This window comes from Podarcis filfolensis, assembly GCF_964270895.1.
Source record: "Podarcis filfolensis genome assembly, chromosome: 8".
Classification (NCBI taxonomy): domain Eukaryota; kingdom Metazoa; phylum Chordata; class Lepidosauria; order Squamata; family Lacertidae; genus Podarcis; species Podarcis filfolensis.
The window spans coordinates 21,706,316-21,722,717 of NC_139611.1; the positions used below are offsets into that span (position 1 = coordinate 21,706,316).

The following is a 16,402-nucleotide window of genomic DNA, read 5'->3' on the forward strand; positions in this document are numbered from 1 at the left end:
CAACTGGGTGTAAGGTTGCAAGTTGGGGTACCGGTGTGTAGTAGCTAGATCAGAGACCAATAAAGCTGGCACATCTCATGAGGTGGATCCAAAGCGTTAGTGTTTAGGCTGCCTCCCCAGGCCCCCAGCAGAAAGAGAGATGTGGAATCTCTTAGGGTCATGGGCCACATTCAAGAGAAGAGGATACCTTCTTCTTGCCTTGGAAAGCGTAGTTGTTAGAGTGTCTGGCTAGGATTGGGGAGACCCAGGTCCCAATCTCCACTCAGACATGATATGTAGGACAGTCACTGCTTCTCTGCCTTAGGATAAGAATAGAGGAGGAGAGAGACTATGTATGCTGCCCTGGACTTCTTGGAGGGAAAGCTGAGAAATAAATGTCATAAATAAATAACTGGCCTCCAGTTAATTTCCACTCTGAGAGACAGGGAGGGATGAGTAGCTATCCTGGCCCTGGAGGCTAAAGCATATGGGCTACCATCCTTAAGAGGGGGGCTATTTGCGTAGCAGATTTCTTCTTCTTTTTTCTCTTTAAGTTACGCTGTGCGTGTAGGCTTTCCTTCAGCTAGGCCCCCTAGGAATGGACCCTGCCTGCTCCCTGGGTCAATCTGAAGCAGGCTTGCTAGTATTATTCCCTGACTTGATTCTTGGTGGCAATTGTTAACAAGGCAGAACAGCTGAGTAATGTCTCATCTCGTACTGATTTCCTCTTAGCTCTTTTCATTGTTTATGAAGATGCAGGAACACATTTCTTCCCACTGATGTCCATTTAGGGTAGAGCTCTTTTTCTCTCTGTATCTTCAATAATGATGTTTTGATTAGCACCAGGTTGTTTATCTCCCTCCCCCCTTTAATGGCGCCCATTCCATCCAGGGGATAATCTGTCACCCAAAATGAATAATGCAACGTGGCAAGCTTTAGAAATGGAAATGGGGCGGGCTGAGAACGCAGTCTTTAGTAGCTGACTTTGTTGGATTTTTATTAGCTTTCTTTCCAAATTGTTTATTAATGACTCTGGCTTCCATAGCCGAATGCTCACAGTTAATGAGGAGGCCAGGTGAGTGAGATTTCTGAGAGGCGCGGAGCTTCCATTGGTTGCTGGCATGAGGCGACTAGAGCATAAAAGGCACACAGGTGATTTCTGCCTCCCTTACACAGTGCCAGCAATCTTGTTTTCCATAATAAAATGAAGCACTTTTTAATAACCAGGAGGTTTCATATGAAAATATCTCTCTTTTTTTAATTCCACACCCCCTGTCCCCTGGACTCGCGTATATGTAAATTTCATAATGTGTTGTTTCTAAAGATGTACTAAGCCTGCCACACTCAGAACAGCGCAACTCATAAGTGCTCCTGGTCTCTTTCCCAGAGCTTTTAACCAGCCGCCGGGGGCTTCAAGAAAGCCGTTGTATGCAAAATGCATTGCAGAGGTTTTGCTGACGTACATTTAAAACAGGACTTATGGGAACCTGTGGCCCTCTGGAAACTTTTGCTGGACTCCAACTCCCATCACCACCACCACCACCACCACCACCAGCAAACATAGTCAAATAGTTGGAGACTGAAGGAATTGTAGTCCAGAAATTTCTGGAACGTCATGGGTTCCTCGTGAGTTCCTATTTCTTGGCAGATCACAACAAAACTATTACAAGCAAGGATCTTTGCATTAGCAACTCAAAAAAACCCACCAGAGTTTTCTACAGATGTCAGCAAAGACAACAGTATTTAGACTCTGTTGTTAATCTCGGTTTGTACTGATCATTATTAGTGATTTATATATTATTAGTGATGTTATTAGTGTTAAAATTTGTCTCTGCTTCTTTTGTGCTTGTCCTAGCAAGTATCCAGATTTGCTACTGATTTGTGCTTGTACCAATTTCTGGTGTTTGCTAGGCGCTGTAGCTTTTGCCCAATTGATGCCATACAGGGTTGTTGTGAGGATAAAAAGCTGGTATAAACTGACCTGAGCTTCCTAAAGGAAAGGCTGAATAAAATAGCATTCTACTTTTTTTTTTCAAAAAAAGAAAAATATATATTAAAAGATGACTAGGGAGGTATTCTTTCTGTAGGAGACATACTACCTAATGAAATGGCACTTTTGTTCTCTGGTACCAGGAAGCATCGGAAAGTCCGAAATGCTGTGCAAGGATGTTTAAAACAGTGTATTCTGTGTACATCTGTCAGGCTGTCCACCTGCCTTCCTGTCAGTCTGTCTCGTCATTGACAGTCTTGCATGTTGTCCTTCTTTGCTATTGTAGAACAAACACGAGGAGGATGTGGAATCCGGGGAGGATGCTGTCATCAACAAACGCCACAACCGATCGCTGATGGGGAGTTTTTCCAAGCGCAAGGTTATTCATTTATTCATAGGAATAGACACAAATTACCCTGCTTTCCCTGCAAAAGCTCAAACACCCAAGCCATTAAAAAATTTAGAACAGAAAGGGGCAACCAGTAAGGGATCACATAGTGAATATGACGTCACAGTGCTATGCAGCCTGTCATGGTTGTCAAGGCTGCACCCTTCATTTTCTCTTAAGCACCCTTTCTTTAGATTGAAACTGACATGAGACTGATGCACATTCTAAAGTAACACCAATGTGGACCTCAAAAGCTACATTTAAGAGCAGGGCTGTGCTGAGTGTTCCCCCCTCCATGTTTATTTTTGCCCGGAGGGGAGAGAGATAAAGTTCTGAGAACCGCTTACATTTTTATGGGAAAGGTTTTGAGGCGCAAATGTTGCCATTTTTTGTGTGTGTGCTGCTGTGGTGCCATTTTTTTTCCTTCCCAGAGTGCCCCCAGGCAATCAGGGATCACATAAGGAACATGATGGGCTCCCTGTTTGTCCCTTTTGAAATTTGCCCCACATGAAAGCAGGGGAGCTTGGGGGGCACCTGCATGGAAATATCCAAAGGGGTTGTACAAACTAGTACAAACTATGACCCTACCGGCAGTGTAGTACCCTATCACTTTAAGCAGCCATATCTTCCCCCAAATAATCCTGGGAACTGTAGTTTGTTGAAGGCGCTGAGAGTTGAGACACCTATCCTCCCCTACAGTTACTAGTAGGGCTGGCCCACTCACGGGGCAAGGTGAGGCAGCTGCCTCAGGCAGCAATATCCACAAGACACCACAGCCTGATGCTGAGCTTTCTTCCCACCTTGTTCCTGATGTAGATATTACCTCAGCTCTTCTTCCCTGGTGGGCAGGGGGGGGCATTTTGGGAATCCACTTCAGGTGCCGAAATGTCTTGGGCTGGCTCTGATTCCTACAGTTTCCTGAGAGGATTAAACCACTCTTGGAGGAGAATAGGGTGCTCCTATCAACTCTTAGCAACATTAGCAAACCACAGTTGCCAGGAATCTTTGGAAGCAGTCGGCTAGAGTGTGCTGCCGATAACACCAAGGCTGCAGATTCACTTCCCATAAGGGACAGCTGCATATTCCTGCATCACAAGGGGGTTTGCACTAGATGATCCTCAGGGCTCTTCCAACTCCGTGATTCAAGACTGATCTATGATTCTGTGAAATGCAAATAGGGCCAATGTTAGGTTAATTGTCTCCACAAATACTGTTGTTGTTAATGTTATCTGTTGCTCGTTGTTACAGCAGTTTCAGTGTGCACTGTGTTTTAGGGTGTTTCATAAGAAGAAAATACACATCTCTGCCCTAGCCTTTTTCTTTTTCTTTTATTCAACACAATTTTATATACCAGAACAAAATAGCTCTAAATAGTTTGCACTAAACCATTCAGTTAAAATACCAATAAAGTAAATTACATGACAACATTTATATTATAAACTAATTATTATTCTTATTTTAAAAAAATAAAAAATAGATGCACTAAAATCAGATGTCAAAAATCCACACTAAAATTACATGCCTGAATAGACTCGCTGGAAGAAAAAAAAAGGTTTTTATCAGGCTCTGAAAACAATACAGTGCCTTATATCAATGGGCAAAAAGTTTCAACACACCAAAAGATCGATTCTTTGCAAGTTCAAGTTGAACCACAATGTTGCCAGTGCTAGTTTGAACTTGCTATCAGAATGCAAGGACCCTATTCTTTCATTCTAATCGAATGCCTTTTACACCTCGCTCCAGTTGGTGACTCATGTTGGCCTAGTAAAACAGAAAGTAGATACCGCAGGCATGAAGTCTGCTTCTTCCCCTGGTGTACACTAGGAGGAAATCGTGCCTTCATCATGCTACCTTCCAACTCTCTTACAAATAACAAGTGGAACCTACCACAAAATGTTGCAGTGAGGGAGTGCTGCTGTACAGGGTTTGGGACATGCCCATTTCCAGGATACTCCATTCCAACCCCCTCCCTACAACAGCCAGCTGGCATTCCAGGCCCACTGAGGACGCTCAGTCCTCATTGGGTGGCTTTGAGGGTGGGGTGGAGATCTTCCTCTCTGCAAACTTTGGGGCTCCTTCAAGCTTTCCAGTGCCTCTCTCTTATATATGGTTGCTGCCATATGGCCGTGTAGGCAAATGACACTCACACTGGAAAGATTCTCTCCTCAAAGCACAGTCTCTCTGAGGAGTTACCTATGCCTTGTGGTATGTTTCCATTTGGTAAGATGGGCCTCTGTATCCACACCTGGGCCTGCAAGGATATATGCAAATGTCACCTGTGGCTTTCTTTAACTCTGGATGTGTCTCCCCAATTGGTGCAGAAAAAAGGAAGCAAACTGAAAAGGGCATCAAGTCTGGAAGAGGGTGAGGATGACCTTGACTGTCAAGGGAACTTAGCCAGAGGCTCGGTACATTACAGCAAGTAAGTGGCAATGCCCTTTCTTTGAACAGATACATGTGCAGAACAACTTTGCCTAAATGGACTGGTTTCTTGATCAAGTCTAACCAGATGGGACAGAGACAGTGAAATGGAATGGGTTTAGGGCGTGTGTGTGTGTGTGTGTGTGTGTGTGTGTGTGTGTGATGTTTGTAGGCCTTGTGATTGCAGATAATTTTTAAAACATACAGACCTGGGGGGGGGGGAGAAGTTCAGGATTTTCTGAGCCAAAGCTCAAGTCTGGAGCATCAAGAGTAAAACATGACTTTCCACATGAGCAAAGAGCATTTAACTCACTACCAGCTAACCACATCCTCCTGCCATACCTGAAGGGTGGAGGATGGTCTGGAGCAGGCATAGGCAAACTCGGCCCTCCAGATGTTTTGGGACTACAACTCCCATCATCCCTAGCTGATAGGACCAGTGGTCAGGGATGATGGGAATTATAGTCCCAAAACATCTGGAGGGCCGAGTTTGCCTATGCCTGGTCTGGTCTGGAGGAAAATCTGGAGCTGCCTTAAATTGAGTAAGACCATTGGTTCATCTAACTCAGCTTTGTCCACACTGACTGGCAGGGTTTAAGAAAAGGGTGCTTCCCAGCTCCACCTGGAAATGCTGGACCTGGACCTGGAACCTTCTGCTAAGACACAGAAAGCTGACTTATCCCCAGTCAGACCATTGGTCCATCTAGCTCTCTATTGCTTACACTAGCCTTTCCCAAACTTGGGTCTCCAGTTGTTTTCGGACTACAATTCCCATCACCCCTTGCTAGCTAGGGATGATGGGAGTTGTAGTCCAGAAACAGCTGGAGACCCAAGTTTGGGAAACCCTGGTTTACACCAACTGTCAGTGGCTTTCCAGTGTTTAGGCAGAGGTCTTTCCCACTCCTAGCCCTACCTGAAGATGCTGGGGGGGGGGGGGTTGAACCTGGGACTTTCTGTATGCAAAGTTGGTGTTTTTGTCGCTTGAGCTGCAACCAGACGAAGTGTCTGGGCAAGATGGAGTTCCACCATGCTTTTCTTTATTCTCTGGAGTCCAGATAATCCACCTACCTACTCACTCAGGGCTGATCCAAGATGTTTTGCTGCCTCTGGTGAAAGACAACATGGGGCCACCTCACCCTGTTCCTTATTCAGAAGCTGACCAGATTGATAGTTGACACTTACTTCAGCCTTGGTGATGGGACATGGACTTCCACCATCCCGGAGAGCACCAGGCTAATTTAGGCATACACAGCTCTATCCTGCGACACCTCGCCACCATTCCCTTCCCCCAGAATCTGCCAACTACCTCATGCAAGGGCCGGCCCTGCATGTGCTTCATGGCTAGAGATGTGAGAAGGTATCCTTTCTCCTCCTGCCCTGCATTTCTCACACAGAGCACAGTTTCCCTTTCACTGCACTTCATCTCCCACTCAGAACTACATCATTTCTCTTGCTGTCTGCTGTGGAGGAATTATATGAGTGGTTATGCAAGTTACATTGACTGGGATTCAACTTGTGAGTCCCAAGAGTGGAAGCCATGTGCACCCCAAAATTGGCTTGGGGTGTCAAATGGGAGAACTCCTGGAACAGGAAGAGGGGGGAATCGATCCATCTAGCAAACTGCAAATGCTAGCCATGACAGAACAATTGCTTTGTGACGTTAAATTTCCTCCCGTCGCCATTATTTTGTTCCACTCCATTAATTTCAGTGCAAAGGAAACACAACGCAAATGGAGGGCAGGGGGACATAATCAATTACATATCATTTGCAGGTTGAAAGCAACAGCAGCAGCAAATACTGATTGTATTTGCGGGATTGATTTCCATTCTGGACCTAGGGCAAAGGAACGAATATTGGCAATTTCCATTCCTGTTTCTCCAACATCCCTATCCATGATTGAAGTGGACTGGTTTGTGCAAATGCACACAGACTGCCTCATCTGCAAAACTCCAGACACAGAGTATACCTGCTTGTGGTCATTCCCAATCAGAGTAGACCGTACTGAGCCAGATGAACTGAATTGGTGCATAGTAGCTCTTCAAACACCCATTATGAGCATCTGTAGCTGAGCGACAGAGCACATTATTTTTTGTGCAGAAAGTCTCGGGTGCTGTTTGGTGCTAAAGTTTAATCAGAACAGCTCAGAGTTGATTTGACAATGACAGCATTTTGTGTTCTATTTCCATGGGTACCTATTGTTTCACCAACTCCCACACACGTTGCCTTCTCCTCCAGTCCTTTGTTTGCTTGTTTCTTGTTGCTGCTGAGTATTTCTGTTCTCTTAATTCCCCAAACCCCCTGGATCAGAACTGACGAGCACAATGTGCTTTGTTCCCATAGAACAAACCGACAGAAGAAAACCATGAAATTATCCCGAGCGCTCTCCGACCTGGTGAAATACACTAAATCCGTTGGGATCCATGACGTAGAATCTGAAGGTAGGTGGTCTGCTATAAAGACGAAATAAGAAGAGAAACTGTGGGTAACCTTGCAGGTATACACTGCAGTCCCTTGCACCTTTGCCTAGAAGCAGGGACGGGGAAGAAGGCCTCAGTTTCTGTTCCACTCTGTATTCATCATATGCAGCCCTGTTTCTGTTCTGCTGCAGCTCATCTTCCACCCAAAATTATGTTATTCATCGCTGTCTGCTGTGGCAGAATCATGTAACAAGTATAATTTACATTGTTGTTATGTTACTCCACCGCATTCATTTTAGTGTAAAGGAAATGCAATGCAAATATGTAGTCCCTTATGATCTGAAAGCAGAAAAATCAGTGAATGCCGGTCGTATTTGTTAAATAACTAAAAGAGGCAATGCACTCTCCCCGCCTTTGTTCCAGTCTCTTCCAGTTGGCAAGTCTCCTCTTTCAGCGAAACGAAAGCTCACCAGATCCTCCAGCAAAAGCCGGCCCAGTATCTGCGATTCAACCAACACCAGCTGTCGCGAATCTACCCTTCCTCCTATCGCGTGGACTCCAGTAATTACAACCCTCAGCCCTTCTGGAATGCTGGGTGCCAATTGGGTAAGGAGGAGCCAGAGGCAAGGCTTTGAGGAAGGAGGAAGGTAGATAGGAAAGCAAAAAAGCTTCACTGTCAATTGGATGCCGTTTTGCCTACAAAGCCTGCTGTGTTTAAAACAAAGTGGAAACTTGCTTTGAAGAAGCTTTTATTTCCACGGAACCTTCATCCAATTTGTGGGGCCAAAACTTCTCCCAGCGCACTTTTCATTGTGCGAGTAACACATAAACGGACCTGCATGGTAGCCTTTCTAGGACATGGTCACAAATGGTCACCTGTACTATGTCCCCAAATTTCAGCCAGTTGCCATGCACAGTTTTTCTTCTGGAAACAAAGACAAAATTGCCTGTGGAATAAAATGACCCTAGGTAAAGGTAAAGGGACCCCTGACTATTAGGTCCAGTCATGGCTGACTCTGGGGTTGTGGCGCTCATCTCGCTTTATTGGCCGAGGGAGCCGGTGTACAGCTTCTGGGTCATGTGGCCAGCATGACTAAGCCGCTTCTGGCGAACCAGAGCAGCGTACGGAAACGCCGTTTACCTTCCCGCCAGAGTGGTACCTATTTATCTACTTGCACTTTGATGTGCTTTGGAACTGCTAGGTTGGCAGGAGCAGGGACCGAGCAACAGGAGCTCACCCTGTCGCGGGGATTCGAACTGCCGACCTTCTGATTGGCAAGTCCTAGGCTCTGCGGTTTGACCCTGGAATGCATTTAATTCTTCCTTTGAGTTGCATTTGCTACCGCAGCCCCATGTTAGCAGATTGGGGTAGTAAAACACCCTACTGGCTTTTCATAGACAAATGATCAGGGAAAAGTCGAGAAATTGGCAAGTTACCTTTGACCAAAAAAAGTTACCTGCTCTGGATGGAGTTGCACTCCTCTGAAGGAGCAAGTGTGTAACTTGTGGGTCCTCCTGGATACATCTTTGTCACTAGAGGCCCAAGTGGGGTAGTATGTACCTTTTGCCAGCTTTGTCTAGTTCACCAACTGCAGTCATTCCTGAATAGGAACAGCATGCAGTCCATGCATTCGTAACCTCAAGGCTGGATTACTGTACTGCTCTGCATGTGGGGCAGCCCTTGGGTCTGGTGCAGAATCCTCCCAGATCATAGCCTTCTGCAGGAAAATAGGTCTTAGCATAAAATTACAACATTTCCGCTAAAAATAGGAACCCGTTAAAACCTACTTGAACTTGCTTTCATGGGATGTAATTATTTCCTTGGCAATATTGAATTAAGTACTCCCTGAGTTTATTTCTATATTCGCTTGCAATTCTTGCTCTCAGATAAGATGTTAATTTTACCATTGCAGCCAAATTCCAAACTTTATTAATTGGGTGGCCTATCACTCCTTTGCAAATTTGCATGCTTTAGCATATTCCGTCTCCTCTGCTTTCTTCTGCCCTTTTCCGTGCAGCGTGGTGAGTCAGCTCCATCTCTCAAAAGTGAGAAAAGTAGCTGAACGCCATAGCTCTTCACATCAGGGATATTGCGCAAAATAATATATATGTATATATAGATACATTTACTCACTCTCAGTTTTCTTTTTTCTGCCTGGGTCCATGGCATCAAGAAGTCTATTCAGTCACTTTCGCCTTCAAACGTGGCTCTATCTCATTTTGCTCTGACAGCTTTGCTTTTAGAAATGTGTTCTGCAATTTATCACCTCTCTCTCTCTCTCTCTCTCTCTCTCTCTCTCTCTCTCCCCACCCTTCCAAATATTGCAGTTGCTCTAAACTACCAGTCAGAGGGGAGAATGCTTCAGTTGAACCGCGCCAAGTTCAGTGCCAATGGAAACTGTGGCTACGTCCTCAAACCCAAGTGTATGTGTCAAGGTAAGGGGAATGTAGATTTCAGCTTTAACTGATGATGGTACCGTTATTACAAGCGTGCGCTGCAACAAAATGTTGCAGTGCATTTTACCTTTTAGACAGGAGTGTGCCTGTTCAGGGTTGTAGCTAGTCAACCACACTGTCCCCAAGGAGCCCCCCCCCCCATTTCCTTCCCTACCCCCAGTTTCTCAACTGACATTTAGCATTCTGTGGCCACAGAGCATATTCAGTCGTCATTGGACTGTTTGGGTGGGGAGGTATATGAATGATTTTGCATCCAGATTTCCAGAGGGCAATTTATTTCAGCTCCAGCCCATGGCTTCAAGCAGTATAAGATAGCAGGGCGTGTTGAATTTTTCAACTTTCAAATTCCAAAAATAAGGGGTGCTAAAATGTTGCTACATGACCTGGGAATTCAAAAGGTATTTTGGTTAAATTAATATAATATAGTTTTGTTTGGTAAGTATAATGTTTGTAAAATTGCATAGAAATCATCAAAAATGATTGCCAAGTATTTGAAATTACATTATATATTAATATTGCTTATTTATTATGATTATTTTCAGAAGGTAAAATTAAAATTTAGTTTTCCAAAAGCAGTTTATGTGCTTCTTCATCAAACGTAGGCTTACCAAGCTTCATTGTTGTCCAGGTTTGATTCCTCACACCAAAGAACGTATTTTTAAGATGCCTCACTGAATAAATTTGAAAAAAAAAAAGTCAATGTTTAAAGAGAAATGTATATCAAATTTGGAATCTGGAATATATATGTAAAGATTTTAAAGTTTAATTTTATAAAAAAAAATTGATTCCAAAAAGAAATTTGCAAACATAAAGTTTCACTGTCTGAAATGGCACATCCTAATAAGATAGGAAGATAGGAATCTGCCTTCTACAGAGTCAGACCATTGATCCCTCTACCTTAGTACTGTCTGCACTGACTGGCAGAGGCTCTTCCGGGTCTCAGACCAGGGCCAATTCCCAGCTCTAGCTGGAGATTCCATGTTCTGAACATGAGACCTCCTGCATGCAATGCAGAAGCCCTAACACTGAGCTGCAGCCTTCCAGAAGGATAAGGAAGGATAAATGTGATTAAATGCCCATGTTCCTAAAGCTAACTAATGGAGTCAGACCATTGGTTCATCTATACCTGTGCAGTTTCCCCTGGCCAGCAACAGATCTCCAAGGTTTTGGACATGGGACATCCCCCAATCTAGCTGGGTATGCTAGGAACTGAACCCAGGGGCTTCTGCATGCAGAGCAGATTCTCTACCCTGCAGGCTTTCAAAACCCCTCCAATCCGGATTGTGCTCTGTTCCTCGTTCACACGGAGCCTTTCCTTGCTTTGTGGCTCACCTGTGATGGATCTGTGTCTTTCTTCACCTACTTAAGACCCGTTATCTGCTCTCCTGCACATGGCAGCGAAGCAGGCATTTTGAACAGGGCTGAGCCATTGGCATTGCCTTCACACTGTGCTTCATTGTCTTGGTTGTCTGCAAGCTGCTGGGCTCTGATTAAATTAATGAAATCTTGCTGTCTTGGCTGTGCTGACAAGCCTCTTGTCCTCTCTGCTGCTGCCTGTGTTTCTACAAAACGAGAGATGTGCACTTCTTGTTATCCCTGTATCTCATCACAGGCTTGGAAGAATTAGTCTGTGTCATTAACTTCGAATTTACTGCCTAACAAGGCAGCGTCTTTCTCGCCTTTTGCTGGCCTGTAAACAGCATTTTGTGTTTGTCTGATTGTAATTTAGTAGCCAATCTGTTATCGCAATAATAAAGACTGATTGATTGACTTTTTCTTTCTCTCCGCTGCCCACTTCCCAGAAGAAGGAATCGTATCTGTTTGATTTTTACATTCTAGACTAACAAGCCTCATTTGCAGCATCACTGCTTGGGAATTCCAACAAAACCCAAACAGATCAATGCCGTTTCAAAATGAGCGCAGCTGAGAGAGCTTCTGTTTGCAGAGTAGACAACGGTCTGGCTCAGTATTAAGGGAGCTTCCTGTGCCAATGGATCGGCGTGTCTGGAAGTTGATGCACGTATTACAAACAACTTAGCTCTGCCTTAAATCTCTGTGTATGTTCTGCGAACCCTTCTCAGGGATCTTCAACCCAAATTCCGAAGACCCACTGCTTGGCCAGATGAAGAAGCAGCTCGTGTTACGAATCATCAGCGGGCAGCAGCTTCCCAAGCCCAAGGACTCCATGCTGGGAGACAGAGGAGAGGTATGGTCCTGGAGAGAGAGGTGCGGAGAGATCTGGGGAGAGCACAGCGACATCTGCTTGCAACGCAGCCGCTGTGTGCTGAGAGCCCTCTGGCAGCAGCTGTCAGAACCAATTGCTGTAGGCAGAATCTTGGTGCTAGTGACTGCCACAGCTCCACTCGCTTTTACAACTTACCTTTACTTAAGCCTAGCCTCCAGTACTGCTAAGTTAAGTGGAATTGTTAAGTGGGAAAAGACAATCACAGGTGGCCATGGGCAAGAATTTCAATTCCATTAATAATAATAATAATAATAATAATAATAATAATAATAAATTTTATTTATACCCCGCCCTCCCTGGCCAGAGCTGGGCTCTAACACCAGTAAAATTACAATAAAAACATAATAGGGAGGGGGAAAACAACAACAACAAAACAATTTAAAATACAGGTTAAAATGCAATTTAAAATGCAGCCTCATTTTAAAAGTAGCCCATGGATCGAAACCGTAAGGGGAGAAAAAACATAAGGGTCAGACTGAGTCCAAACCAAAGGCCTGGTGGAACAGCTGTGTCTTGCAGGCCCTGCGGAAAGATGTCAAGTCCCGTAGGGCCCTAGTCTCTTGTGACAGAGCGTTCCACCAAGTTGGGGCCAGTACTGAAAAGAGCTGTTTGACAGTGGTATGGACTGCTTCCGAAAGGGGCGGGCTCTCCTTCATTGGAGGTTTCTAAACAGAGGTGGGGTGGCCACTTGTCAGAAATACTTTAGTTGCAGAGATGACCCTGGAGGTCCCTTCCAACTCTACAGTTCTATGATTCTATGAAACGATGCTCAGACTGAAACACAACCATCCTTCGGAGTTTGCCCTTCTGCTAATTTTGCAACGCAGTTCTCCAGCCAAGTAAAATGTGCAAACCCACACAAGAGTAGAGTGTGCATATAAATGCATGTATTAGTGGAAATGATAAACAAAAAATGCATTATATTAGGGGAAATTGCTTTGAAAAGAATGTGTGTATTATGAGAAATTCACACTAAAACAGTGATGGGTTTTTTTTTTTTGCGAGAACATGTATGTATGTATACTCTCTATGCATACGCATGTGTGCAGTGGCGTAGCGTGGGGGGTGCAGGGGGGCCGGCCGCATCGGGCGCAACATCTGGGGGTTAGGGTTAGGGGGCGCAAATTACTTGCCTTGCCCCGGATACTGACAACACACGCTACGCCACTGCATGTGTGTAATGAATTGCTTGCAGAGTTCTTAAAATGGGCCCGGGCTTTTATCTTTGCAGTCCTTTCTGATTATGGGTTTAGACTGGGGCGGAGTGGGGGGTGGATACTTCCTGCGGCCTCCTTTTTTTGGTTTTTTGGGGACAAATTATGCAACACGTTTCTTCCCCCCTGAGACTAGCAGGTGCTCAGCCTTTTCTCTTTGTGCAAAGAGGGACCGACTTTGCTTTCTTGTCCACAGAGTGCCTTTGGGGAGATGGCTGAGCGCTGCCAAGATGCTCAATCAATGTGGCAGGAGCCCTATTCATGCCACTTCACAGGGAAGAAAAGGGGTTGGGGGGGGACGGGTTGGAAAACACCTCCAAAGGAGAGCCAAGTTTAAACCCAGAAACTCACTGTAAATATTTATAAAGCCGCTGGGTTTGTCAGCCAAGATGGATGGGGCTTCATTAGTGCACCTCTTGGTATCTGTTTGCATAGTGTCAAACCCCCAGTTTAGGGTTTTTTGGGGGGCAGGGAGGCAGTATTGGCCTTTACACTTTTTCACTGGGTGCAAAGGGGGGAGGGGGGAGTCTACTGCGTGGGTTCTCTCCTCTCCCCCCTCTCTCCGGTTGTTAGTTGGTTTCTCAGTCGAAAAGCAACTTCAAGTATCCATTCTGAGAGGGTTGGATGCTTTTGACATGACATTGGGTGCAGGATGCTTGAGTACAAGATACAGGCTCAATGCCGTATTTTCTGAATTTTGATTCCTTCATGGTGTCCACTTCCTTGTATTTGATAGTTCAGCTGCACATACTTCACATTTATTTAGATCTGGAATGTGGCATGTGTGTGTTTTGCGCTCCGGGTAGGCCTTTCCCCGTTCCCAGGGCATCGCCACAGCTGTGGAACAGGTTTCACAGGGAAGCCTTTATCTGAATTTAGAATGAAATCAGAACTAAGGCCCCATCTGCATAAATACATCTAAAGCAGTATCATAAACTGTCATGCCCCCCAAATCTTGGGAACTGTAGTTTGTTAAGGGTGCTGAGAGTCGTTAGGAGTCCCCCTCACAGAGCTACAGTTACCAGAGTGTTTTAGCAATCAATTCCTTTACCCAGGGAACTTTTAAGAATTGTATCTCTGTGGGGACATTATTATTATTTATTCACCCTGAGGGTGTAGGTCTGAGTTTGGATCGCAACAAATTAAAATTCAGCATTGAAAACTGTTTGTACTTTCTGTGATGTTGTTTTTAATCACAACAAAATAAGCTCCTTATAACGTTTAGCACCCTTAACAAATGGCAATTTCCAGAATTCTGTGTGAGGAAACCATGGCGGTTTAGAGTAGTCTGGTGCTCCTTTAAATATATGGTGCAGCTGGGACCATAGGCTGCAATCGTGACTATGGCTACTCTGAAGTAAGTCCCCCTGAATTCAAGGAAAGGCCATAGCGCAGTGGCACAGAACACTGGATCTCCAATGTCTAGATTGAAACAAGGATTCCAGAGCAGAACATTGAAGTCAAGCTTTTCAGGGTGGCTTGTTCGGTTTTATCCCAGCATTCTGATGGTAATTGCCTACTCTTCTCCCCCTTTTCCCAGATAATAGATCCATTTGTGGAAGTGGAAGTAATCGGATTGCCTGTGGACTGCTGTAAAGAGCAGACAAGAGTCGTGGATGACAATGGTACGGCTTCCTTCTCCTCGCTTTTCTCTCTCCCCTCTGCATGATCCGCGGTCTCTGATATATTCTCAGCGCATGAGAGCAAAGTTACGCTGAAGTTGCTTGCACCCACGAGGGTGACTGGAAACAAGAATTGCTTGTGTGTGTGGTGTGAAGTCACCGTTGTGGGATGAGTTTTAATAGGTAGGAGAGGATATGTTGATTGCAGTTTATCTCTCAAGCACCCACTTGTGGTTTTAAAATCCCACCCTTGGCCACAAAAAAATTAAAAACATAGGAATTAGGCTGCAAGCCTTCTTTTGAGCAAGTCCAGCTATGAAGCAAACTGGCTTCCCCCTTCTTACCCCATTTAACAAAGAACCAGGCAAAAGCTTGCAAAGTAAGTTTAAAAATAAGATTGACTAAGTTTATAATCATGCATTGGTTCACAGCAATGGTAGACGCAAAAACTATGGAGGCAGAATATTTATATTTCCAGTATAACCAGTCTTAGCGGCATGTGTCTGGGACTGGAGAAAGCACAGGACTCATCTGCCCTCATGGCTGGCCAAACAGAAGGGAGAGGAACAGGAAGCACTATATGCTCAGGGGAGAGGAAATGACATCACACAGAGCCTTCTCTACCAATTGTATTTCTATGGCCCGAGTATCTGCCTATCAGCAATACAGCTCTGTGGACATAGACCCTTCTCGTGCTAACTAGCAAGAATACTAGGTTTGGCTGCTAATCTCCCACCATATTTCATATACCATATTTCTCTGAGACGTCAGTTCAGCCCTGTAGCTTTAAGCCAAAACCTAGGGGGGGAAATCCCCCAGTAAAGACCACTTCCTTCCAAAAACCACTTCCTGTTATCTTCTCCTTATTGTCAAAAGTGAGATTGTAAGCTCCTTGCAGCAGGGACTAGACTGTTATGCTTTTAGAAACACATCCTTTTAGAGTTGAAAGAGACCTTAGTAAATAGACGGCTCTTAGATTGGTCCACAAAGGGCCATAAATCATGGGTGAACTCGCAGCATGCACAGGGAAACTATTTCATCCATAGGCCACTGTGAACCAGCTCTCATCCAGGATTCAGCCATAATGAAACTCTCTTGCTGTCCCCCACCTCTTTATTTCCCTTTGCAGGTTTCAATCCAATGTGGGAAGAAACTCTGGTGTTCCCTATTTGCATGCCTGAAATCGCCCTGATTCGGTTCTTGGTGTGGGATCATGACCCTATCGGGAGGGATTTCATCGGACAGAGGACAATATCGTTTACAAGCATGATGCCAGGTTACTTGTTTATTTATTTTGTCTATATGCCACTTTTTCTTCCAAGGAACTCAAGGTGGTCTACATTTGGTCCTCTCAACAACCCTCTGAGGTAGATTAGACTGAGAGATTGTGACTGGTCCTAGGTCAATTCGTGGCTGAGTGGGGATTTGAACCCTGGCCTCCCAGGTGCTAGTCCAATACTCTAACCCCTACACCACACTGGCTCTCCATTGAAGGTGGCAGCTCTTTTCTTCGAGAGAACTGACGAGCCATTTAGTAGATGCTGGTCTATTAGGGCAAGCAGTGCATTGCCTTGCTAACTTCAGCCTGCCCCCACCTGCCTGCCTTTTTGCAATAATTCCAGAGGGTGGTCCTGGCTGTCAGGTGCCTCCTCCTTGGTCTCAGTCTTG

The 16,402-nt window shown here is 45.0% G+C and overlaps 1 protein-coding gene across 1 annotated transcript in view; it reads left to right on the forward strand.

Moving 5' to 3' along the window:
• PLCH2 (phospholipase C eta 2) overlaps positions 1-16,402 on the forward strand; it is a 118,737-nt gene that overhangs the window by 72,859 nt on the left and 29,476 nt on the right. Inside the window, exons 12-19 of the mRNA XM_083629049.1 lie at positions 2,256-2,348; positions 4,679-4,779; positions 7,120-7,217; positions 7,620-7,802; positions 9,525-9,632; positions 11,735-11,859; positions 14,653-14,737; positions 15,864-16,010. Coding sequence (XP_083485175.1) covers positions 2,256-2,348; positions 4,679-4,779; positions 7,120-7,217; positions 7,620-7,802; positions 9,525-9,632; positions 11,735-11,859; positions 14,653-14,737; positions 15,864-16,010 — 940 coding nt within the window. The remainder of the gene's footprint in view (positions 1-2,255; positions 2,349-4,678; positions 4,780-7,119; positions 7,218-7,619; positions 7,803-9,524; positions 9,633-11,734; positions 11,860-14,652; positions 14,738-15,863; positions 16,011-16,402) is intronic.